Source organism: Primulina tabacum, chromosome 4 (genome assembly GCF_025594145.1).
Source record: "Primulina tabacum isolate GXHZ01 chromosome 4, ASM2559414v2, whole genome shotgun sequence".
NCBI lineage: Eukaryota > Viridiplantae > Streptophyta > Magnoliopsida > Lamiales > Gesneriaceae > Primulina > Primulina tabacum.
Window position 1 is genome coordinate 3,350,528 of NC_134553.1, and position 24,538 is coordinate 3,375,065.

The 24,538-nt window shown below is 35.9% G+C and overlaps 4 protein-coding genes across 10 annotated transcripts; 3 read left to right on the forward strand and 1 right to left on the reverse strand.

The window, feature by feature from the left end:
• Positions 1-90: 90 nt before the first annotated feature.
• On the reverse strand, positions 91-3,750 carry LOC142542474 (protein FAR1-RELATED SEQUENCE 4). 4 transcript variants are annotated; one of them, XR_012819524.1, is made up of 5 exons: positions 3,595-3,747; positions 1,233-3,427; positions 1,099-1,155; positions 382-568; positions 92-274 (listed from the first exon to the last, which is right to left on the reverse strand). XR_012819524.1 is itself a non-coding variant. In XM_075649114.1 (3 exons), exons 1-3 carry the CDS (start codon positions 3,297-3,299, stop codon positions 443-445), a joined length of 2,250 nt encoding a protein of 749 aa, XP_075505229.1. In that variant the 5' UTR covers positions 3,300-3,750; the 3' UTR covers positions 91-442. The 4 variants fall into 4 exon arrangements, 2 of the variants coding, with proteins under 2 accessions (XP_075505229.1, XP_075505230.1); XR_012819523.1 differs by having other exon boundaries at positions 1,233-3,749; XM_075649114.1 differs by having other exon boundaries at positions 91-568; positions 1,233-3,750.
• Positions 3,751-4,909: 1,159 nt separating this feature from the next.
• On the forward strand, positions 4,910-8,627 carry LOC142542475 (uncharacterized). The gene is given in 11 exon segments (XM_075649116.1): positions 4,910-5,296; positions 5,299-5,377; positions 5,467-5,561; positions 5,773-5,840; positions 5,927-5,970; positions 6,087-6,164; positions 6,251-6,404; positions 7,179-7,331; positions 7,439-7,549; positions 8,028-8,093; positions 8,221-8,627. Coding segments are annotated over 11 exon segments (1,158 nt in total). The 5' UTR covers positions 4,910-5,085; the 3' UTR covers positions 8,320-8,627.
• A 1,595-nt stretch (positions 8,628-10,222) lies between these two features.
• LOC142542476 (putative phospholipid-transporting ATPase 4) lies at positions 10,223-16,621 on the forward strand. Of its 4 annotated transcripts, XM_075649118.1 has the most exons (12): positions 10,230-10,392; positions 10,812-10,872; positions 10,963-12,965; positions 13,059-13,169; positions 13,596-13,872; positions 13,956-14,044; positions 14,151-14,235; positions 14,319-14,528; positions 14,676-14,801; positions 15,137-15,235; positions 15,315-15,506; positions 15,711-16,621. In XM_075649118.1, exons 3-12 carry the CDS (start codon positions 11,161-11,163, stop codon positions 16,383-16,385), a joined length of 3,669 nt encoding a protein of 1,222 aa, XP_075505233.1. In that variant the 5' UTR covers positions 10,230-10,392; positions 10,812-10,872; positions 10,963-11,160; the 3' UTR covers positions 16,386-16,621. The 4 variants fall into 4 exon arrangements, with proteins under 4 accessions (XP_075505236.1, XP_075505233.1, XP_075505235.1 ...); XM_075649121.1 differs by lacking the exon at positions 10,812-10,872 and having other exon boundaries at positions 10,223-10,392; positions 15,469-15,506; positions 15,711-15,946; XM_075649120.1 differs by lacking the exon at positions 10,812-10,872 and having other exon boundaries at positions 10,956-12,965.
• Positions 16,622-18,462: 1,841 nt separating this feature from the next.
• On the forward strand, positions 18,463-23,971 carry LOC142542477 (casein kinase 1-like protein 2). The gene is made up of 14 exons (XM_075649122.1): positions 18,463-18,629; positions 18,716-18,756; positions 19,371-19,440; positions 19,530-19,678; positions 19,753-19,848; positions 19,945-20,015; positions 20,176-20,237; positions 20,354-20,417; positions 20,493-20,577; positions 20,652-20,778; positions 20,879-20,961; positions 21,138-21,195; positions 21,358-21,482; positions 23,557-23,971. The coding sequence occupies exons 1-14, from the start codon at positions 18,554-18,556 to the stop codon at positions 23,833-23,835; spliced, it is 1,386 nt and encodes a 461-aa protein (XP_075505237.1). The 5' UTR covers positions 18,463-18,553; the 3' UTR covers positions 23,836-23,971.
• Positions 23,972-24,538: the final 567 nt, after the last annotated feature.

Below are 24,538 nucleotides of genomic sequence, written 5' to 3' on the forward strand. Positions count from 1 at the left end.
CATTTTGTGAAAACGATTAATAATTCTCTAAGAAATGATTATTAAATTCATTAGAGAAAATTGCAATTCGAAGTTCTGTTTTGTGCTGATAGTACACCAGATCGGTGAGATAACTCGTAAAATGCATATTTATTGCCTAGCAATAGCATATACATTACTAAAATTTACAGCTCGAGTCCACAAAGAATCGAAGAAACAACTAGACATTGCATCCCTACCTTGGATTCACAGGTGTTCTTGTTTCTGCAGTAGTTTTGTGCACAAAATCAACTGGCTGCGTGAATACAAATAAGCAGTGCAAAAATTGTTCGGTTATCAGCTACGACATCGCATTAGAGATGGTTTCACAAAAATATGTCGATCAAAGAAGTTGAAAAATACCGGTGGGTAACAAGATTCTTCCCAAGCAAATTCAAGATTCTAGTATTAGACTAAGTCACGTTTAACTTTGTTCCTCCAACATCTCCCCGAGCATCTCCACGCCACGTTTGGACATTTCACCACCTTTTAGCAGTGTTGTGAGAAATCTCGGGTACATTGTAGGATAATCAAGCCCACCGGCCATATCCTACTTGAAGAAAATAAAAAATCAACCTTCAGTGCGCAAAGTTCAAGATGTGAATTTGACGCGCGGTAAGGTAACATGTGGAATTGCAAAGGCTTTCAAGGAACATGGGAAAAGAACGGCACTTCAAAGTCTATAATAATAATTTAATCAACAATGCTAGGCATAGAAGCCACCTGAACTAGGTTAAGGACCTGTTGCTTAAAATATAGTAGAGATAGGTATTTGTTTCAAGATCATAAGCTTCCTTGCATATTCTTGTAAAACTGTGAAGTAAACAGGAAAGCTAAACCGATTTCAGTAGCACATAATCAACAACAAAAGGGATCACAGATGAAATGTAAAAAAATAACAAAGATCAGGACTAAGAGTGTAAAGAAAAAGTGATTCAAGTATGCAAACAAAATAAGCAAAGGAGAAACTATTATCATATTCCAACAACGAGCAGCTGACGAAATTAAGGCAAACATTTATTTGCCTTGTAACTGGAAGTAGAGATGTAAAAGCATAATTAGGATGTGAAAGGAACCAACCATGTTTTGGAAAGCAACTTGTGCCCCAACACTAGTAATTGGTGGCTCGAGGGGCACCTGATGCATAGACGTACACAATTATCAGTTTTCTTCAAAACCAAGTAACATATCATCAATGGTAAAAAATACCGAACCTTTCCTTTTTTATTCGAGATTCCGTCGTCGTCGTAGTTCACTCTCTTGGAACCCTTGTTTATATTGTTTGCTTTACTTTTAGGGACTTGCTCACCATCAGTGACAGTGTTATCATGGTTCATTCCTGAAGCATCTTGTGCAGCACGAGCCACAGCACGAGTCACGGAGGAGCTCGGTCTCAAATCGCCCTCAGAAGGGTTATTCGAATTTGCACATTGCTTCAAAGCCTCTTGTATAGCACCAACAGCATTAATATAACTATCCTGGGATAATGACCCTTCTTCACCTAATATTATAGCTCGTCGACACAGGTCATTGTAACGCCGAACCTTAGCTTGCACCTCGTCTAATTTCTCACTGAGGGGAATTTTGCTCGTAGCAGCATTTGTCCACCGTTGCAGTATGTATTTAGATGGTAAACTGAATACACCAGACATTTGGAGAACTACAATAGCATGACTACAAAGGTAACCTTTATATTCATATGAATGACAAGAACAGTAAATGTCCAAATTTAGTTCATTCCACACCACCAAAAATTCTTGATTACTTTCAAAGTCTTTCACACCATATGTAATGGTAGAACCATCTTCCGTTTCTTTCTTAAGATGGCATGCTGCTGCTCCAAGAACCTCCATTTGGAACTTCTTGAATATCTCATGAGTATAAACATGTAACATTTGTTTCTCAAATGGTGACGGTGATTTTAGCTCCGGTGTTTCATGCCATGCATCAAAGTTCGCTTTGGCCTCCTCTTCGTACCTGTCTTCAAGAATAGATTTATATCTTCCTATTAGATCCCTCAAAGAAGTTTCCCCATTAATATATCTATCAAAGAAAGCGTTAAAGCTTTCAGATCTTGAAGCTGCAGAAAACCCAGCAAAAGAAACGTCCTTTAAAAAGATAGGCACCCAGTGTTTTCGGTCAACGTACAATGACTGAATCCACTCGTCATCTCGAAGGTTGAATCTGTCAAGCAGTTTCCACCATCTCTTCTCAAATTGTTCTTCACTCCAAGATCTGTATATGCATTTCTTGAACTTTTCCAAGAAAGTATCATGCCAGATGCTAAGATAATCTAGCTGTCTAGGAATCTTTTCTAGTACATGCCACACATGGAAAAAAAGCCGAGTCTCAGGAAAGACCATAGAGACTGCAGCTTTGATTGTCTCGCGTTGGTCAGTGAGCATAATCTTAGGACCTCGTCCCCCCATCGCCAAACACCATGTTTTCATCAACCAAACATATGTGTACACCGACTCATCGGCCATCAATGCACATCCTAGTAACGTGGGCTGTATATGATTGTTCACCCCTACAAAAATAGCCAAAGGGATCTTGTACTTGCTCGCATAATATGTCGCGTCGAATGACACAACATCGCCAAAATATGTGAAATCTTCAACGCCTTTGGCATCAACCCAAAACACATTTCTCAGACGATGCTCTTCATTGAAGTCAAAAGAATGAAAAAAATTTGGATTCTCCTCGTGCATTTGTGCGCAAAACTCAAGTACAACCTGAGAGCCGCCGTCTTCTAAACTCAAACATCTGCCCCTGTCATGCTGATTCCGAATCAAATTCTCTAAAGAAGTCCCGGAAAACTGATAAGCGCCAAACTGTTTTGACATGGAAGCCGTCACTTTTTTCTTCCTAGCTTTAGAATCAACAATAACAGAATCTGTATTCCTATGGCTCCGAAAGAAATGTGCTTGATCCGGTAAAAGCTCGTGGTTATGCTCTTTAACAAAACTATGAATATACCACTTCCCATTCGGCTTCCGCTTCACGTGCATACTAGCTTTACAACCTATTTTCGGTGAGGGCCTTGGATTAATAGCTTCATCGGATTGTTGTTTATTCCCATATCTAATGCAAGAAAATTTAGCGTCGATAAATTCTTTAGACGCTCTTGAGCGACGACTACTCAATTTGGCAGTACCAAAGCCAACTGATTTTGCATATTCTTTATAGTATTCATAAGCCCCCTCGTGAGTATCAAATTCCATATCATCCCGAGGATCTAAATTTGAATTTTCCAACACGATACCGCAACTAGAATCCATTTTCAACAGAATTAAAACAAAACAAAGAAAAAAACAAGAATAAGCAGGAACACCCGTTCCGTGCTAAGCAAAATCAAAGCATCGGAATATCATCGTAGGACCAAAAAATTGAACTTGTGAGCGATAATCTATAAAAAAAACAAAACAAAACAAAGCAAAAAAATTAAGCTTAAGAACCGTAAACCCAATGAAACGATACCTTCAATCGGCGTCAATTTTCTTGTTAAGGAGCTTCTAATATAAGGGTTTTTCAAGAAACCCACTCATTATAAGAGCAAAGCAAACAAAACCCAACCTCGAAGGTTGAAAATGCAGGAAATAAAAGACAAGGGACTGCGATTTTGAGGAAGTAATGGCTCTCTGGTGAGAATACACGGTGGGGCGTGCTACGGGAAGAGTCGCGTTCACAATTCTGGAATTCGATCCCTCTTCTGCCCGTTGTCCATTTGTCAATTCAAACTAAAGTCGCGATGCCACATTAACGGCTTCAAATTTTAGTGCGACATTAGTTTCGACAAGTGTAATACCTAAAATCGTTCTCATATGACATAAGATTTAGTAAGATTATATTATTTACAAAACATACTCTATAAAATTAAATATGTATTATAATTAAATGTGTGAAATGACATTTTTGAAAACTGCAATTTTTGTCTTGTATATATATTTGACTCTCGATAATTTGGTCATTTATTTCGGCGACATCAATTGTTTGTTCTTGGTCTCGAGTATTATGGCTTTTAAATCAACTCACAGCCTATAAGAATTCTTGACGGTGTCTTCTCCGCAACGGAGTTCGATCTCGCAAATCATCATATTTGAGCATGCTAATCAAAGCAAAACAATCTATAAGCATTTATGAATTGTCCTACATTTGATATCCTGTACACCTACCGTGCACACCTTTGTGAGCACTGATGAGGTTTCACTCGTCCATTGAATGCGCAATTTTTCTATATTTATATATATATGGACTCAAATGATCTTCTTCTCATTGAGCTAACTTTTGAGGTGGATTTTCAGCCCAAATTTCAATTTTAACACGACATCATAACTCATACTCATCATTATATTTTGGTCTTCACTATGAGTCGCTCTTGTTAACTTTGCGCTCTTCATTCGTGGATGTGAGATTGACGTGTTACATGTCTCTCGCATGAGTTATATTAAGTTTTTCAAAGCTATATACATGAACTATATAATCTTCATCTTAAATTAGCTTTCAAGACAAAGAGAAACTTCAATATTAACAATATGTATTGATTTATTTATATGTGTCGTACGATAACAACAAATTGACCATATATGAAACAAAATAATGCACATTATTTAACGCATTTTCTCAAAATAATCATGTATATTCTATTTTTCACTTAACAGCGAATATTTAGAAAACAAAAATTCACGAAATTTTAAACTTTTTTAAACAAAATAATAATAATTTGTAACATGGTGAGTCGATGAGAGACCATATTTATGCTATATTTACATATAATTATATTTATACTCGAGTGTACGAAAATTTAAATTTGAAAGGGGTCGATGGTTCAACCAACCCACCTGCTCGCACATTAATAAACTAGCTAACACATACATTCGTACGACTCAAGAGGTAAAGCAAAATGCTAGTATAGCAGGCACTCCTTTTTAACCGTTCCCTATCCATTTTTTCAGACCCGTTTTCCGCACCCCCTCTCTCCTTTCCGTTTTCATTTGAATTTCAATCACATTGCTCCCATCCTTGGTTATCCTACCCGATTCTTCTCCGTTAACATACTTCCCATCAATGAACAAGAACCATCTGCCACCTGGGTTGGTGTCCAATCTCCAGGACGTACTCTCCAACCGGAGAAAAACGAGTGGGAACGATGATGAAAATGAATCGTCGGAGCACAGTAACCGTGGCGATGATTCGGCTAATCCTTCTTCTTCTGGTAATGGAGGCGATGATGATGATGGGTCAAAGCCTGTCATATTGCTCACCAACAGCGATGGTGTGAATCCCCGGGTCTTCGCTCTTTGATGGATTCCCTTGTTCGTGTGGGATTGTACAGTGTTCATGTTTGCGCTCCGCAGTCGTAATTCACATTTTCTTCTGAAATTTGGACGTGTTTCTGTTTTTCTTTTTTGGGCCAATTGCTGAATTCTGGTGGTGATGGGTTTCCAGGGACAAATCTACGTCAGGGCATGCCTTGTCCTCGAAGGATACACTCGAGGTGGCGTCGGCTGAAGTTAATGGTGCCGTTGCTTATGAAATTTCTGGTATAATCGTGTCTTTCTTTTTGACATTTGCAATTAATGCATGAGTTTAATTTGAGCTGGATGGACGCTGTAGGGGTATCTTAGCGTCGTAGTGGAAATTATTAATGGATTTAATGTAAAGGAATTATTTGAGCCCATTTGACAGTTGATTATGAGATCCTATATGAATGGATTAATGTGGACTTAATGCCGTGCTTTGTGCAACGTTCAGGGACTCCTGCGGATTGTGTATCATTAGCGCTATCTGGTGCACTATTTTCATGGTCCAAGCCTCTGTTGGTATGTATATGTTTCATGCTTTTGTCTATCGAGATCTTGTTATTACTAGTGCTGTTCTGATATTCTTTATATTTATTCACATTTAGGTGATAAGTGGCATTAACAAAGGCACCAGCTCTGGTCACCACGTGTATGTTTTTGTATTTTATGTTGCATCTGGTTTTTGTAATGATGAGTTTAATCTTGGAGTTTTAATTGATTTCATGGAAGCACTAATCTCTAAGGATGATTCAACAAAATATATAGGTTTCATTCTGGTGTTGTTGCTGGAGCTAGGGAGGCAATAATGAATGATGTTCCGTCCATTTCAATATCCCTTAACTGGTATGTTGATTGCCTTTCCTCTTCTTCTCAACTATGTTATATAAGTATGGATGTATCTGATAAGTTGGCTGTGAGATTTGTGGCAGGAAAATTGGTGTGAGTCAAGAAAATGACTTCATGGATGCGGTCTCTGTGTGCTTACCGATAATAAATGCAGCAATCCGAGACATAGAGAAGGGGGTTTTTGTTAAAGGTTTCTCATTGAGCTTGGAAATCCCTACATCGCCGCTGGAAAACAAGGTCTGTTTCTATGACATCATTCAGCGCAGTGGTTCTCTATTGGTTGAACCATTTCTGTTGTGTGATGGTAGCATTCAGCGCAGTGGTTCTCTACTGGCAGAACCATTTATTATATTTCGAAGATAGAATTGAATGCTAACAAGATAACTATTGTTGCAAATATTGTGTAGTTCAGATTGTTCGTCGTTTTGTCCTTCTCGTATAAGACCGAAATAGACTGACCGGAGTGGAAATCCACTCATGTTTCCTTATTTGAGTTTGAGATTGCATTTTTTAGTTGGCTCAAAGCTTGAAGAACGAATAATTTCAGGTTTGAGTTTGGCTCTAATTAGGGTTTTAATTTTAGCGTAATTCGTTTAGTTAGAAATAGATCATTGAGCTCTTTGCTCATATACATTTATACTTATAAATAGTGAAGCCCTCTTGATTTCAACTTTGGCTCAAAGCTCGATTCGATTTTGATAATTTTGAATATGAATTGGATAATATTTTATCATCCAGCTCAAAAATATTGTGAGTCACTTCTATTTTTTTGCCCATAGTTTTTTAACACTGTTAATCTCTTGATTCCTGGAATCTAAGCTATCGTGTCACTCAAGACAAGATTTGATACTGTGACACCATGTGTAGCTACTTTGTATGCACAATCATATAGGCCATAGCGACTTTAATGAATTGATGATCGAAAGAGGATTGAAAAAATATAATCGAGTCCCATTAACTTTCATACATTCGAACTTTCAAATCATTTGACCGAGGACAATTTTTTCACAGGGATTCAAGGTTACAAAGAGAAGTTTTTCGAGGTCTACTCTTAGCTGGAAAGCCATTTCAGCCACCAGGAATCAGGCTGCTTCACGCTTCATGGGCGGTCCACCAGGTCTTGGCGTGCAGTTTGCACAGCTCGGTCGTGATGCTTCTGCTGCTGTAAGTATCTTTTTATGGGAGTATTTCACTATATATAGTTATCTGACTTTAAGTGTGTTTGTTCTCATGGCATTGGTTCAAATTTTGTCTTTATATTCTTTTTTCAGGGTGCTGCTCGCCGTTTGACCACCCAAAAAAAGAATCCTGAGGTTGTTGAATCAGTTGGTGCTGCAGGGAAATATGATTTTAAAAGGACAGCGAAATATTTTCAGCTAGAGGTACTTCTTACATTTTGTTTGCTTTCCAGTTTAGTATGAATCTTCTTGCTGTTTGGTGGTTCAGTGGGGGTTGCTTATGTAATTCTTCACCATATCATAATAAAAAGGGTTGTGAATCCATATGTAAGGCATTATTTCCTTCAGAAATAATAGAATTTGATAGCAAGATACCCAAAGGAAAACTTGAATCAGAGTTCCAACTCTTTTTAAAGATTCTGTTTCATTGTTGTGTTGTCTGCGGATGAATCCAAGTGTGACCAGAATTTTAGAATTAAGGAGCAATTGGTCCTTCATCTAGTTTTACAAGATTGGTATTCTTCATTACCCCTTGAAAGTCTGCTAATGAGAACATTTGTTCAGTGGTTGCATTATAATTTTTCTCTGGTTGTAGTTCACCAATGACTTTCATGGTATATTTGTAATGCTTTGGGGCACCAAATGGTTTTTATTCTGCTAATTAACCTGGTAATATCTTCAGATGCATGAAAAGCAGCTGCAAGAAGAAAGCGAGGATATAGATTTCAAAAGAGTTGAAAATGGTTTTGTAAGTATAACATAGTACATCCGTGGTATTATACACATATTTCTTACATGCATTAGCTTGTTTTGGATTCTGTGGTGATATTTACGGGTCCTAATGGTGTGCGATCTATACTTGCATCTTGGAATAGGTTGTGGTGACTCCATTTACTGTTTCGACGCATTCAGATTCAGACACCTTAACCACTGCTTTGGACTGGATTTATTCAGCTCTTCAGGCTGGACAATAAGAAAAACCTTTGAATTTAAAGTCACACGTGTGATTCCGTACATCAGAAACTTTGGTGTCTCAGTGAGCTCTCATTGCATGTATTTTGTCAACCGCGAGGTCTCGTTTATTTGTTTTTCCAATTCTGCAGCTACTTCGATTCTTGATCTTTCAATATTTTTCTGCAGCAAATGCTGCTACCTTGTGCTACTCGGTGTTTGTGGAGCAAAATTTTAGACATCTTGTGTGGAGTTATCTGTTGCAGAGATGTTTTTAGGTTGTTTTGCCACATCGCCTTTTTTTCCTCGGAAAGTTGGATGTTTTCTGATATATTTATTATTTTTTTGGTGAACATTTTTAGGCTTCTTACTTTCAGTGATTATATAGAATGCTTGTAGTGGGAAGATTTCATCGATCAAGTGGCCTATAAAAATAAAAATTTGTTCTGATATATGACACCAGCTTCTTCTCGTTTTTTCATTACTTTTTAATGTAACTCAGATGATTTTAAGATTTGATTGTTAGAGGGCACGTGGGTTGCTCTACTTTTCCCATGAATAGTGTGATACCAATACTTGTTCTGTCTTTGAATGAAAATTTCAATCCATCGACTTAATTTCATTTAGTGCATGATGGGCGGGGCTTCCTTCTGCTGCAGGCCCCGTCACTCCATCAATGATTTTGGCTTTTTTTTCTAAACATAATAATAATAATAATAATAGTTATCAAATTCATTATATTTTTAAGTGTTATTCAATTATTAAGTAGTTGTGTAAGAGATGACAAATCATAAAACTACAAAAGATATTAAAACAGCAACATCATTCCATTAGAATGACCTATATTTTAGGAAATAAGAAGATATGCAGAACAAGTAAATTTGAGTTTTCTTGGGTTGTTTTTAAATTTTACGGGTGAAAGAAGTACATCAATTTATCTACGAAAATGCTACTAATATTTTTATCAAATAATAAGAAACAACTTTTAGATGAACATCAATTTGTGTGCAAAATAAATAAACTCTTGTGAGACGATCTTTTAGGACGAATATTTTGTTCAGTTGTTTGTAGAAAAATATTACTTTTTATGTCAAGATTATTACTTTTTATTGTAAATATAAGTAGGGTTGACTCATCTCACATATCTTTATCCGTGAGACTGTCTAACAAAATACTTATTAAAAAATAAAAATAAATTATCGGTGACATCATTTCACAATAAATATATTAAAAATAATAATAATAATATGCTTCGTATTTGAGAATGGGGATGAAAGGTTTATTTGGGCCGAACGCAATTCGTGCCTTGGTTTAGGTGGTCGTGGGTTTAATGGATTTAGTTTATTAAAGTTTAGATATAACACAGGTTTGGTATAATTGATTAGGTATAGATCTGGTATTTATTGTTTAGTTAGAAAAATAATAATAATCATAAAAAATAATTAAAACTTTAAAAATGATTTTTAATAACAATTTTTTATGTTATTGGTGTATCATTGTTTAAAAATAAAAAAAAACGTACAAATATTTTTTCACATTACAAATGGAAAAAATACTCGAGATAATACATACATATATATGACATGAGAATCGCGCATTGGGTAAAAGTCGGATTAATGTAATATATTGCAAATCATATTAACCAGATAAGTCATTATAGACAATTCAATGCGATATATATATATATATATATATATATATGACGAATATTATTTATAATTAAACCTGGATAAACTAGTTAATAATTCAATGAATGGAGTAAAATCGCAGTTGTCATTAATTGGTAAATTTCCATCTAATTATTTTTTCCTTCGGTAAATAAATTTGAAAAAAAAATGATTTTAGATTTTAAACATTTTTCGTTTCCGAGAATGCCCCCCGAGAGTGGAGACACACTTCCGGGCTACCACTGGAGAAAAACAATAAATACCCGTGATTGCCCAAATTTCAATCTCTATCCTCTGACCCATCAACTTTCTGACCTTCGTTCTCCTTCTTCGTCTCCCATCCATTGCGATCTCTTCAACTTTTTTCAGCTTGATTTCTTACCCGGGTTCCTCTCTGATTTCCATTTTGTCGACACATTTTATTTTCAGGTAATAATAGAAGAAAATAGTTTTAGTATTCTGTAGCTGTGTTTGTTTATATGGATGTTGTGTATTTATCAGCATGGGCACGTGAATTGTTGGGAAAGAATGTGGAGTTTTATTTTATTCGTCTTATTATATTGATTCTCGAATGTTCCGGAGGTGCCCCGGAGCAATTTTAGCTTGCATTGTGGCTATGTGATTGTTGGCTTTCTTTGTTGTTTTTTTCACGATGTTTACGAGATTGTGTGATGCATTTATGTTTGCTTGACTTGATGGCCTTCAATGTTTGAGAAAGTGGTGAATTTCTTCTTCTCGTCAGAATCTGCTTCTACGCCTTATTTTGTGGCTGGTTCTTGTATCTTGAATTTATAGTTTCTTGAGATGATTTCTGCTCTAATGGTGCGTCAATTTTGATTTGTATCTAGGGTTGGTGGGATGAAGATTTTTCGGTTTTCCTTGGTCAAAATTGATATGAATATGTTGAAGGTTTCGAAATCTTCTTTTGATTATAATATGTTGCGAATTTATTGGTCTTTTGGTCTGTGTTTGATCTTTCTTTGTTTTTTGAGAATCCAGGAGATACATTTCTACCATATGGAAAGTATGGAGTTCTAAGGGAGAGGAAATCTGCATTTGAAATTATCAATTAATTACTGAAATATAATGGTTACATGACAAAGCCTTCACTTGTACGGTGGAGGCAAGTTTCAGGGGTTCCTTTCGTAACTCTCAGTTTGTGGTGAATTTTTTGTTGAGAGTTGAATTGTTTGAAAAATGGCTGGGGGCAGGATAAGGGCAAAGATCAGGAGGAGCAGTCTGTATACTTTTGCTTGCTACCACTCACATCCTTCCGAGGCAGAAGGACCACATGACATTGAAGGACCTGGTTACTCTCGGATGGTTTATTGTAACCAGCCTCATATGCACGAGCAAAAACCTCTTAGATACTGCTCAAATTATATTTCTACCACCAAGTATAATGTCCTTACATTTCTCCCCAAGGCCATATTCGAACAGTTCAGACGCGTTGCCAACTTGTACTTTCTCTTGGCAGCAGTCTTGTCAATTACTCCTATATCACCTTTCTCTGCCATGAGTATGATCGCTCCGTTGGCCTTCGTGGTTGGATTGAGTATGGCTAAAGAAGCACTGGAAGACTGGCGACGGTTCATACAGGACATGAATGTCAATTTGCGGAGAGCTACTGTGCACAAAAAAGATGGTACATTTGGTCAAAAACCATGGATGAAAATTCAGGTCGGAAATGTAGTGAAAGTGGAGAAGGATCAGTTCTTCCCTGCAGATTTACTTCTCTTATCTTCCAGTTATGAAGATGGTATTTGTTATGTTGAAACAATGAACTTAGATGGGGAGACAAATTTGAAGGTAAAACGATCATTGGAGGCGACATTATCTCTTGACGATGATTCAACCTTTAAAGAATTCAATGCGACCATAAAATGTGAGGATCCCAATCCGAATCTCTACACTTTTGTGGGTAATTTGGAGTATAATCGCAAGGTCTATCCTCTTGATCCGAGTCAGATTCTCCTGAGAGATTCAAAACTAAGGAACACGGCCTATGTCTACGGGGTGGTGATATTCACCGGACATGATAGTAAAGTTATGCAAAACGCTACCAAATCACCTTCCAAAAGGAGCAGGGTTGAAAAACAAATGGACAAAATAATTTACATTCTTTTCACCTTCTTGGTGTTCATCTCATTCATAAGCTCTGTAGGTTTTATCGTGAAAACTAAATATGATTTGCCAACGTGGTGGTATTTACAGGTCCCGGATGATAGGGGTTATTTTGATCCGCGCGACCCATTGATGTCGGGTTTTTATCATCTGGTCACTGCTCTTATTTTATATGGATACTTAATACCAATTTCCCTCTATGTGTCAATCGAGGTTGTAAAAGTACTTCAAGCATTATTCATAAACAGGGATCTTCATATGTATGATGAAGAGACTGGAACTCCTGCTCAAGCACGGACATCAAACTTAAATGAGGAGTTAGGACAGGTCGATACTATCCTCTCTGATAAAACTGGCACCTTGACGTGCAATCAAATGAACTTTCTAAAATGTTCCATCGGGGGTATTGCTTATGGCACGAGTTCCAGTGACGTAGAGCTTGCTGCTGTAAAACAGATGGCCCTGGATGAAGATCGGCAGAGCAAAGCTGGTACACCTCCGTCATGGGGGAAAGGTCGGCAAGGATCTGGGGAATCAGAAATTGAACTGGAGACTGTCATTACGTCAAAAGATGAAGATAACCATAAACCTGCATTAAAGGGGTTCAACTTCGAGGATAGCCGCCTCATGAATGGGAATTGGTTCAAAGAACCTAGTGCGGATGTCATTCTATTATTTTTCAGGATACTATCTCTTTGTCACACTGCAATTCCAGAACAGGATGAAGTGACCGGTGTCTTCACCTATGAAGCAGAATCGCCAGATGAAGGCTCATTTCTTGTTGCTGCCAGAGAATTTGGTTTTGAGTTTTGTAGAAGAACACAGTCAAGCATATTTGTACGGGAGAGATATCCTTCCTTTCACGAGCCTATTGAAAGGTGAGATCACGAATAAATAGTTGCCAGTTCTGCTGTGATATTTTTTTTTTTACCTCGGAGCTATAATCTTACACGTGTTTTCTTTTAATTCAGGGAGTTCAAAGTTCTTAATTTGTTGGATTTCACTAGCACGAGGAAAAGAATGTCTATTATTGTTCGGGATGAGAATGGTCAAATCCTTCTTCTGTGCAAAGGAGCTGACAGGTGTGTCATAACTCGAGATGTGTTTGGTGATTGAAGTTCAATTTAAGATGCCGATTCCAACTCCTTCCACCCAACTAAAAAAGTGAAAAAGGTCTTTACCAAAAGAAAAGAAAATAAACCGGCCTCCAGCTATTGTGGCAGTGTCAAGTTTAATCTTTAAATGAGTATTTCTGCCAAAGACCTCAAACGGTCTAGAGGCGCACCTCGGCTTTCATTAAGAGAAGAGTTCTTACGTTCAAAGCCTGTTATAACACCCTTCCCCGCTTGTAATAAAAAAAATTAATAATTTTAAAATAAATTAATATTTTTTTTAAATGCTCTCTTGGTACTTTTTCCCCATTTACGAATGCTAAAGCCATCAAACTTTAGTTTGATTGGTATATACGTCAATGTGCTCTTGAATTTAATGCATACTTTACTTTGCAGCATCATCTTTGATAGGTTATCCAGTTATGGGAGAACATATCAGGAATCGACCACAAAACATTTGAAAGATTATGGGGAGGTTGGATTACGTACTCTAGCTCTTGCTTATAAGAAACTTGATGAGTGCGAGTATTCTTCCTGGAATGAAGATTTTATGAAAGCAAAGACCTCAATTGGTGGAGAGAGGGACTTGATGCTCGAGCGCCTTTCTGATATGATTGAAAGGGATTTGATACTTGTTGGCGCAACTGCTGTGGAGGACAAATTACAGAAAGGGGTGTGTGATGTGTTTTTGTTGCTCTGAGCTGTTAATTTTCTCTCTCGTATTCTCCCATTTTAAGCGATTACATTGTTTGGTAGGTGCCCCAGTGCATAGACAAATTGGCTCAGGCTGGTCTAAAGATCTGGGTTCTGACAGGTGATAAGATGGAAACTGCAATTAATATAGGGTCTGTCTCTTACCATAAGAATGTCGTTTTTAATGATTGCAGATGTAGTAACTTGATCATCAGAGCATCTGAACTGCTAAACTGAAATATTGTCATTATGACGCAGATTTGCTTGTAGTTTGCTTCGACAAGGCATGAAGCAAATATGTATGACAAGTAATGTAGATGCATCGGCCCAAAATTCTAAACAGGTACTTTTTAGTAGAGAAATGTCCTTTATCTTTTCGGTGGTAAAAATTAATTTATTGTTTTCTTTGTTGCTATTGTTTGGCAGACTGTGAAGGAGAACATATTGATGCAAATTAGTGATGGGTCTGAAATAATCAAGTTAGAAAAGGATCCCCATGCAGCATTTGCTTTGATAATTGATGGGAAAACTTTAACTTATGCTCTTGAGGATGACGTAAAGCTTAAATTTTTAAATTTAGCTGTTAATTGTGCTTCAGTTATATGCTGTCGTGTGTCTCCGAAGCAGAAAGCTCTGGTAAAACAAATTTATCTTCTAATTGATTAGTTCCATACTCCGTTCTTATGATATTTGTTTCCTGAAGCTATTAAGCAATTTGTTATTTTGTTGCTAATCTAGAATTACCTTTCCCTGCATCCCATGTTCATGTTATTTGGCAATTAGGTAACAAGATTGGTAAAACAAGGGACGGGAAAAGCCACATTAGCCATTGGTGATGGTGCAAATGATGTCGGTATGATTCAAGAAGCAGATATTGGTGTTGGCATCAGTGGATGCGAAGGAATGCAGGTTCGTAACAAATCTTTCCCATTTCTATTGCAGTGGGAATCAAGGTATTGATAGTTTGTATCATAGAGTTGATAGTTATCTGGTATCAAGTATTGATGGTAAGGTAAATCATTGTCAAACTGATTAGAAGATTGAAGATTTCATTTACTTTTTTGGGGATGTAGATTTTCCAGGCATTATGTTCTCAATAAATAGCCATGAAAAATGTGGCTTATCCGAGTTCAAGTCACATCGGAAATAGAAATTAGCAATAACATTTCTTTTCTCACCTCTGTGAATAACTATTTCTTTGATTCCATCCAAAACTGTCGGACATAATATTAGCAGTTTTGCAGGCTGTAATGGCAAGTGACTTTGCAATTGCTCAGTTCCGGTTTTTGGAGAGGCTTCTTGTGGTACATGGACATTGGTGTTACAAGAGAATAGCTCAGATGGTAATACTTCCCCATGAAATGATATCCCTTCATGCTATCGTTTCTAATTCTAACTTAGAACATAATTATTTGGTTATAGATTTGCTATTTCTTTTACAAGAACATAGCTTTCGGCTTGACAATATTCTACTTTGAGGCATTTGCTGGATTTTCTGGGCAGTCAGTGTATGTTGACTGGTACATGCTTCTTTTCAACGTTGTTCTAACTTCCTTGCCTGTCATTTCGCTTGGAGTGTTTGAACAGGATGTAGATTCAGAAGTGTGTTTGCAGGTTTGTCTTTCCACCACACTTTTCTAACTGTTTCATATATAGTTGGGCTGTAGCATTCGTTGGTATTGTTCTGTGTGGCTGTTTATATGGCATGATGATTGAAAAGTGGTGTTTATCTACTCTAAGTTACAGCTTTTGCTACAATTATGTACATCCTTGTGGCGTAGTACGTGGTACTGAATCAAATTACTACTCGTGATGCAGTTCCCAGCTTTATATCAGCAAGGGCCGAAAAATTTATTTTTTGACTGGTACAGAATATTTGGGTGGATGGCAAACGGTCTATATACATCTCTTATCATTTTCTTCCTCAATGTCATCATCTTCTATGACCAAGCTTTTCGGCCTGGAGGCCAGACGGCGGATATGATTGCGGTAGGTACAGTCATGTTTACATGCGTCATTTGGGCTGTTAACTGCCAAATCGCGCTGACAATGAGCCATTTCACATGGATACAACACTTCCTTGTTTGGGGCAGCGTTGTTTCTTGGTACCTCTTCCTTTTAATATACGGTGAACTACGTCTATCCCTCAACGTAAATGCCTTTAGAATCCTCTTAGAAGTCTTGGCTCCGGCCCCTATATATTGGTGTGCCACCCTCTTGGTAACAGTGGCGTGTAATCTTCCATATCTTGCACACATTTCATTCCAAAGATTGTTCAATCCCTTGGATCATCACGTGATTCAAGAGATCAAGTACTACAAGAGAGACATCAAGGATCGGTATATGTGGAGGAGGGAACGGTCCAAGGCACGACAGACGACCAAGATCGGATTCACAGCAAGAGTTGATGCAAAAATAAGGCAGTTGAGAGGGAGATTGCAGAAGAAATACTCATCTCATGGTAAAGATGTTGTAGTGACCCAACAAACTTGAGCATTTAACACAGTTTTCTAATTCTTGATAGTGCAGTTTGTATTTGTATTTCGCTAACTTTTTGGTCTTTATTGATTCATTTTTTTTCTTCATTTTTTAAAAGAATTATTATTATTATTTTTAAATTGCGGGAAGTGTCTCCGGGAATACTAAGGTGGTTGGATGCACAATATTCACCAGTAGTCGATGTACAAGCGTTGTGTGTGTAAAATATAATTTATGAATATTATTTGTTCTAAGCGCGTACATAACTTGCATAAATTATAATTCTGCATGAGAAGTTAAAAGTAAAATTCTATGATTATAAACATGACATTTCCAATGTAAATTCATAAACAAAAATTATTAAATAAATCTTAGAACAATGATTTTCTTAAAGTGAATTGTGATTTTATTGAAAGGCTAAGAAACAATACCATATATTGGTAAATAATTCGAACGAAAACAACACACTGCACTGCATATCTTGTTTGATGTTATTTGTGTATCAGTGCCATGATTTTATTTTCTAATGAGAATAATATGATTTTCTATTATTTAGAAGTATGGAAAATTGGAAAATGGAATTTTAGCACTCTCAATTATGAGGCAATTAAAATTGACTATATAAAATATAAACTGTAATACAAAATTATTAAATTTTATTAAAAAAACATAGGAAGATTTGATGTTTTTTTCCAATCCCAAACAGCCTACGTCGGAAAAGAAAGTGGATAATAGAGCTAAAATTTAAAGAACTCACGAACTTGAATATGTAGAAGCAAACCATTAAATTTACCCAAAAAAAATTAAAATTATTATCAATAAATGCATCATCGATATGTGAACAAATATAATTTTCAATTCTATGCTTCAAACTCGTAAACCAAAGTAAAGTACAGAGGTGGGGAAAAAATACGAATTTTCGGTATACCGAACTTACCGTATCGAAAAATATCGAATTTATCGAAATTTTTGGTGCACATTAAGAACGTGTTCTATTTTTCTCTTCGAAACCAAATAGTACACATGTATCGTAACATGAAACAGATGATCGAACGGCCTAAACGAACAACATACAACATAAAACTAATAATTTTGCTTATGAATATAATCGAGTCAAGTCGAGCTCAGCTCTCGAATCGAATCGAGCCAAATTTTTGAATGTTTGTATCGAGCCAAAATCGAGCTTTATTTAACAAATTTATTCATGACTCATGAACTTATTCGAACTTTTATCGAGTCTAAACGAGCTTAATAAATATAAATATAAATTTAAATATTCATTAAAAACTAAATTATTATTTAGATTAAAATATAATATTCTTATTAAAAACTAAAGAATATATTTTGGTGTAATTGACACACCAAAACAGTCAGTATAGTGTGCTAAGCTGTATAAATATTAAATTTGAAAGAAAAATCATAATTTCATGATATACAAATTATTTAATCCACTATTAATACTTGATGAGTTGATTCCATTGTTTAAAATTATTAAATAAATAAGCAGTATTTTAATTTTAATCAATATAAAGACACAAGACAATATAACAGTGTTTAATGCAACTACTTTTCTTTTAAAAAGTCAATAACTTGTTTTTACATATCAAAAGAAAAACGAAAAATATTTATATATACTAGTAAAAGAAGTACATATGTTATATACGATCGATTTTCTCGAGATTACATCTCTTTTAAAAACTCAGATTATTCAAATTTATAAATAACATATATTTTGTATTATCTATAAATATTTATTTATTTAGTTAAAAATATATTATCTACTTTTGTTTTTATTTTTATTGAATAAGTAATCAAATAAGTAATTAAAAAAATAATTAAAATTAAGATATTAGCTAAATTTTAAAATGATTATACCAAGATAGTAATTTCAAAATGTTTTTTTAGAATATAATAATAATAAATATGGAATATAATAAGTATAGAAATATGGATAACATAGATATATATAGAATATACATAAAATATTAAAATTTGAATTAAATAATATAAATTATTGCAACCTAAATTTAAGTTTGCTTCCGTGTTGGACGAATAGATCAAAGCGCGATGAGAGAAGAAGCTACCGGTGAATCGTATCGATATTGTATCACATAAATTCAAATTTAATTTTTTGAATTGGGTAAATTCTTGTAATTAGGGTTTATTTGGATTTGTGAATTGGAATGGAACCGCGTGTGGGGAATAAATATCGGCTGGGCCGGAAAATTGGGAGTGGCTCGTTCGGAGAGATCTATTTAGGTATGTTTAGATTTTACTTTTCGTTGTTTGAATTGTATGGATTCTTTACTTTTATCAATTTTATTTTAATCTCTTTGCTTTTTCAGGTACTAATATTCAGACGAATGAAGAGGTTGCAATTAAGCTTGTGAGTGATCGGAAGCTTGTTTTATTGGATTATTTTTATCATTGATATTATTCTTTGTAAGGTTATTATGTTTTGGTTCTCGTCTTAATTAAGACATTTTTTTACATGTAATTTGCCATGTTGTGGGTTCTCCGAAGCAATTGATTACTGAAGGAAGAATTGCGGCTTTCTTTATGAATAACGAACAAAGAAAGATAATAAAAATCCAAGAGAGTTATTTAACCACAAGAGTCCACGTCAAGGAAAAATCGGCCATTTGTTTAGTAATAGATAGCTCTATGCTATGTTGGAGTTTTTTAAAGGAATATTTGTTTTATAACCGATAAAAGCTTTATTGGGCGATGAAAATGTTTCCATGCAAGAAAGAGTTAAAAGGCACTATTCCGAGTATCCTGGGTTTTAGAATGGGGATCTGGTACCTGTACAAACTTGTCTTTTGGTCCTGATGCTCTGTGATACATGTCCTGATGCTTTATGATATTGAGCCAGAGATAAAACGAGATATCAATGCTTAAGGACATATCTTTTGCGGGTGTCTTGGCAAACAATAAGTAATAGGTTACTGTTTTGTTTGACCGTAAATTAAAAATCACTTTATCTGGTTATGTTTTCAGGAAAATATCAAGACTAAACATCCTCAGTTAATGTATGAGTCAAAGTTGTACAGATTACTTCAAGGAGGAAGTAATGATCCTTTTTTATTGTTTTAGTAGTTGGATTTTTTTTTTTTTGCATTTTAATCTTTTTTATGCATTTACTTTTAAATTTTGTAGCTGGAATTCCATATATCAGATGGTTTGGAGTAGAGGGAGACTATAATGTTCTTGTTATGGATTTACTGGGACCTAGTCTTGAAGACTTGTTTAACTTCTGTAGTAGGAAGCTTTCACTTAAAACAGTGTTGATACTGGCGGATCAAATGGTATGATATTCTGTTTGCTTGCTTTTATATGAATGTTCTCGTTGATTTATGTTCAAGTATTTCCTTGTTTTCAGATTAATCGTGTTGAGTTTGTTCACTCCAAGTCTTTCCTGCATCGGGATATCAAGCCTGACAACTTTTTAATGGGTTTGGGAAGGCGTGCAAATCAGGTGATCCATGCTTAAGTTTGAAGTTTTCTTATTTTCCAGCTTTTGTTGGCTTCTAATGATCTTCCCAAATCCATTGCTTCATCAATTTACATGCAGGTTTTTGCAATTGATTTTGGGCTTGCCAAGAAATATAGAGACTCATCAACGCATAGGCACATTCCGTATAGGTTAGAAATCATATATATGGAAAGATTATCTGGCTAAGATTGCAAGTTTCTCTGCGCTCTCTTTTGAAAGATTATTTGTGCACAATTATTCTTCTTTATATATTTGATAAGGGCTTATGGTATCCATTTTAGTTAATCAAATGGCATCTACTTGATGCAGGGAAAATAAAAATTTGACTGGAACAGCCAGATATGCAAGCATGAATACACATCTTGGCATTGGTATGCACGCGAGTGAAGTTTTTGTTTTCTTTTTGCTTGAACTTTTAGATATAAGGGTTTTTGGATAAGCATTGAGTTTATGCTTGATTTGTTCTGCTGCATTTGCCAATACATAGAACAGAGTCGCAGGGATGATCTGGAATCACTTGGATATGTTTTCATGTACTTCTTAAGGGGAAGGTATGTCTTGATCTGAAATGCTCAATTTCCCGACTTTGACACATTGACATGTCTATTCGTCCGGGCAATATGCAGTCTTCCTTGGCAGGGGCTGAAGGCTGGAACCAAGAAACAGAAGTACGAGAGAATTTGTGAAAAGAAAGTTTCAACCTCTATCGAGGTAACTGAAAATTTGACATTTATTATCCTCTCTTCTGGTAATCCTCCCTGACTTTATAAAACTATCCTTTTCAGAATCTGTGCCGCAGTTACCCTGCTGAGTTTGCGTCTTACTTTCATTATTGCCGTTCTCTTAGATTTGATGATAAACCAGATTATACCTATTTAAAGAGAATTTTCCGCGACCTTTTTATTCGCGAAGGTTTGTTTGTGTATCCTTGCACTCCAATATTACCTGCTATTGGAATTCAAGTGTTACCTATTCAGCTTCTTCATCTATCTATGCTTGCTTCTTCTGGCAGGTTTTCAATTTGACTATGTTTATGACTGGACAATTTTGAACTTTCAGCAATCCCAGCTCACCAAATCTCCCCTTGGGGTCCTTGTAAGCAACATCATAGTTTTAGATTATCCTCTGTTGTCTCAAATACAATTGTTTGAATTTTGAACTTTCAGCAATCTCAGCTCACCAAATCTCCCCTTGGGGTCCTTGTAAGCAACATCATAGTTTTAGATTATCCTCTTTTGTCTCAAATACAATTGTTTGAATTTTTTTAATAGGGCCCCGCTGCCGGCACAAGTTCAGGGATGCGCAATGCAAATATTGATAGGCCATCAGGTGACTCTTGTGCATTTATTGTTTTGCCTTACGTTAATTAGCTACTTGGTGTGGAATTAGTCATTTGTTACATAGAGAGATTAGCTTTTTCTGTGCCTTTGTTTGGTAATTTAGCTATCTTTTTTATGTGAATATTTGTAATGCTGGCGCTAATTTTTTCAGGTGGTGAAGAAGGGAATACCCTTGGTTGGTCTGCAAATACTACTCGTGGCAGAAAATTTTTGGATTCTGGAAGCTTATCTAGACAGAAAGACCCAATAGCTAGTGACTCAGCCATGGGTAAAGAAGTAAGAACTCTTCTACGCTCCTCCTCCTCACCTGTAGCATGCCATGTCTTTGCAACTTAGTACACACTAACACTTTTTTCTAATAAAAATTTGGACACAGTTTCCCCCAAAAATATTGGAGTTCCAAAATACCAAGCAATTCATCCTTCTCAAAAGAAAAAAATTACAAAATACAGTTACTTCTGTGCAAAATATACGTACACAGATATATGCATTTCCGTAGCAAATAATATCACTATGCCACATCTCTGATATACCGACATAATTTAGTAATTATAAACCTATCTGCTTACTACAAAATGAGAATACTACTTCTTTGCCTTTGCCTTTGCCTTACATTCAAGTTTCATGCCCCAAAATTTGTCTAACAAGCAAAATCATGGTAACGCCCAAAGATAAAGAGAGTATGCCCATTCTGTAATTTCTGGAAATATACATAAAGCAAAAGTTTTGATGTCATTCAATTTGCACCAGCCCTGTTCAAGAATTAACCCCTTTTAGATCAATTCCAAAACCTGTTACCTGCTCCATCAGAGACAGCCCCATCTACTGGATGAGTACAGAAAATTGAAACATAACAATCATTCGTGAATTTTAACATGAAGTGTTGCAATAAGATGGCAGCACATCATTAATGAAAAATCTTTCTATGTAAACGCCCATTCTCCTCGCCATTGATCACCAAACTACCTTTTCATTACTGATGCATCTTGACACACTACATCAGTTTACCAACACCATAGGCAACATAAGTTCAGACCCACCGACAACTATAAAATTAACAATTCCAACCCATCCACCGTGAGTTGGGACACCTCCTCTTGTTCAAATAGTAAGACGCATCACTGTTGCGTTACTCAAACCATCCCACCATAGAAATATAAATCACACTTTTTTCACACAATCACATGCATTTCATATAATAATCGCATCAACATAGCGATGTTGATAGAGCAAAATCATCACATCCATCACTAAAACTTCATTTAAAAGCTTCAATTAGGCTGCAGATCGAAATCTTAAGAATATGGTGAAACCCAAAACCCACGGAATCGATCCATATTTACCTGGAAAAGAAATAAATCCTTACCCTTACCTAAGTATGATTTCCAACAGCAGCACTAAACACGTGGTGATCGACAGGTTACAAGGCTTGGATTTTGTTTTTCTCACACTGCCTCCCTAGCTCTATTATTATTGTTGTATTTATTTTCTCTTCCTTGTTTTCGCTTCTTTCCTCTTTTTTTTCCAAAGACGCATGTTCCCAATAGTGCCTAACTGAAGAGCACTTGTAAATGCTTGACAACCAAAATCCAGCACATAGTTTCTCTTTTAGTTAATATTTATGATATAATTAATAGTCTCTTTTGACTTATATTATGGGAAAATTTAAACCAACTATTAAATTTTGTTTAAGATACACTTACCTACATTTTTTATTTATCTGTTTTCGAGGGTATTACATCACCTCTTCCTTTTCTTCTCCCCATGTCATGGTGCCAATAGCTGTAAATGAGTTGAGCTAGTGAAATTTCACAAACTCAAACTTGACTCAAAAAAGCCTGAACTCAAAGTACTGAACCTTGAGGTCGAGTTTGAGTTTGGGCTCACGTGCTCATCTTAGGTGTCAATGTCATAATTTGTTTTTCTATGAATATGTTCACTATCTTGAGCTCGAGTTGGCTTCCCTAAGGGTGTAGATGGATTAAAGATTTGAAATCAAAGGATTTGAATTTATGATATAAATCAATCATACTCGCTTGGATGCTTTTGAATTCGATGGATTTGAAATTCCTTCCCTCTCATTTTAAACTTGTTTTCGCTATTCATGTAGCGGATCTTAGATTCTCCCAAACTGGAATCATTTGAAATCCATGCGTCAAATAACTCCCACGAATCCAAATTACTCAATCCAAACGAGACCGGATTTTGGAGATTTTTTTTCCTGTCCTTTTACTATTTCACTTTGCGTGCGTCTCTTATATGAGGTTCCCTTTATTTTTGAATTGTGCAAGTTTGTGTGCACAAAGTTTTTCTATTCTAGTAATGTTTCATTTTCCTATTCTTTTTGTAGTCATCTAATACCAACATTTTGCGACAACTTTCATCTTCAAGACGACCTGCTGTGCCAACCAGTCGCGAGCCTGAGATTTCTGGCCAAGGTCCTGACCGTTCACGCTCCCGTACAGCAGGTGCTAGCCCAAGTGCACTCCAAAAAAGTTCAAGCTTCACACGATTGGATCAGACTCGCTTTTCTTCTTCAGGAAATCCCCCCAACATAAAGAGTTTTGAATCTACATTAAAAGGAATGGAGAGCCTGAACTTTGGCAACAATGGAAGGGTGCAATATTAGCTTGCTGTTTTTTCCGCTTTTTCCCTCTGTAAATAGTGGAATGCTACATCTATTAACACTTCGGGGCATCTGTTTTTCTTTCCAAGGAAGAAATTGCGAAGAAATTGAATTTAAAACACGATGCTGATTATTTGAACCTCTCAAAACGAGTACGAGATCACAAAGTTGCAGCACCTGAATGTGGTGAAATCTACGTTCGGGTCTTGTTTATATTAACTGCTTTAAGATTCTTGGCGTAACAGCATTTCAGTTCATTACTATTTCCTATGTTCGACAGTTACCACTATTACTGGTGTGTTCGTTTTATGTATTTGACAATACAAGGACATGTCTGTCACTCGAACTCAGAACTTGTCATGGGAAATTAACTATGAAAATGTTGCCACGGGATTAATTGGTTGCTCATAACTCCTTAATTCTTTTCCTATATTAAGATTATTGCTCATATTAACTTTTATTTCTTTTACACATGATCCCAAACCAGATGAAAAGATTTACCATACTTCATTACTTCTCTTGTCATGCATATATATGCGCGAACACATTTTCAATCTCAATTATTATTTTATTATTATTATTATTCCAATATAATATCTTATAAATTATTTTCAGCAATACACGTTTTCAACATTTATATATAGTTACCACATTGATTTCAAAGTGTTGGGACTGGGAAGTGAATATCAACACTTGTGAAAGCGAA

Coding starts and splice junctions, on each gene's coding strand:
- LOC142542474 (XM_075649114.1), bottom strand. CDS start 3,299: ATGGATTCTAGTTGCGGTATCGTGTTGGAAAATTCAAATTTAGATCCT. Junction 1,156..1,232: donor TCTCGAATAAAAAAGGAAAG/GTTCGGTATTTT, acceptor TCTATGCATCAG/GTGCCCCTCGAGCCACCAAT. Junction 569..1,098: donor AAGTTGCTTTCCAAAACATG/GTTGGTTCCTTT, acceptor TTCTTCAAGTAG/GATATGGCCGGTGGGCTTGA.
- LOC142542476 (XM_075649118.1), top strand. CDS start 11,161: ATGGCTGGGGGCAGGATAAGGGCAAAGATCAGGAGGAGCAGTCTGTAT. Junction 13,170..13,595: donor CTGTGCAAAGGAGCTGACAG/GTGTGTCATAAC, acceptor TTTACTTTGCAG/CATCATCTTTGATAGGTTAT. Junction 14,236..14,318: donor CGGCCCAAAATTCTAAACAG/GTACTTTTTAGT, acceptor ATTGTTTGGCAG/ACTGTGAAGGAGAACATATT.
- LOC142542477 (XM_075649122.1), top strand. CDS start 18,554: ATGGAACCGCGTGTGGGGAATAAATATCGGCTGGGCCGGAAAATTGGG. Junction 18,630..18,715: donor GTTCGGAGAGATCTATTTAG/GTATGTTTAGAT, acceptor TTGCTTTTTCAG/GTACTAATATTCAGACGAAT. Junction 18,757..19,370: donor AAGAGGTTGCAATTAAGCTT/GTGAGTGATCGG, acceptor TTATGTTTTCAG/GAAAATATCAAGACTAAACA.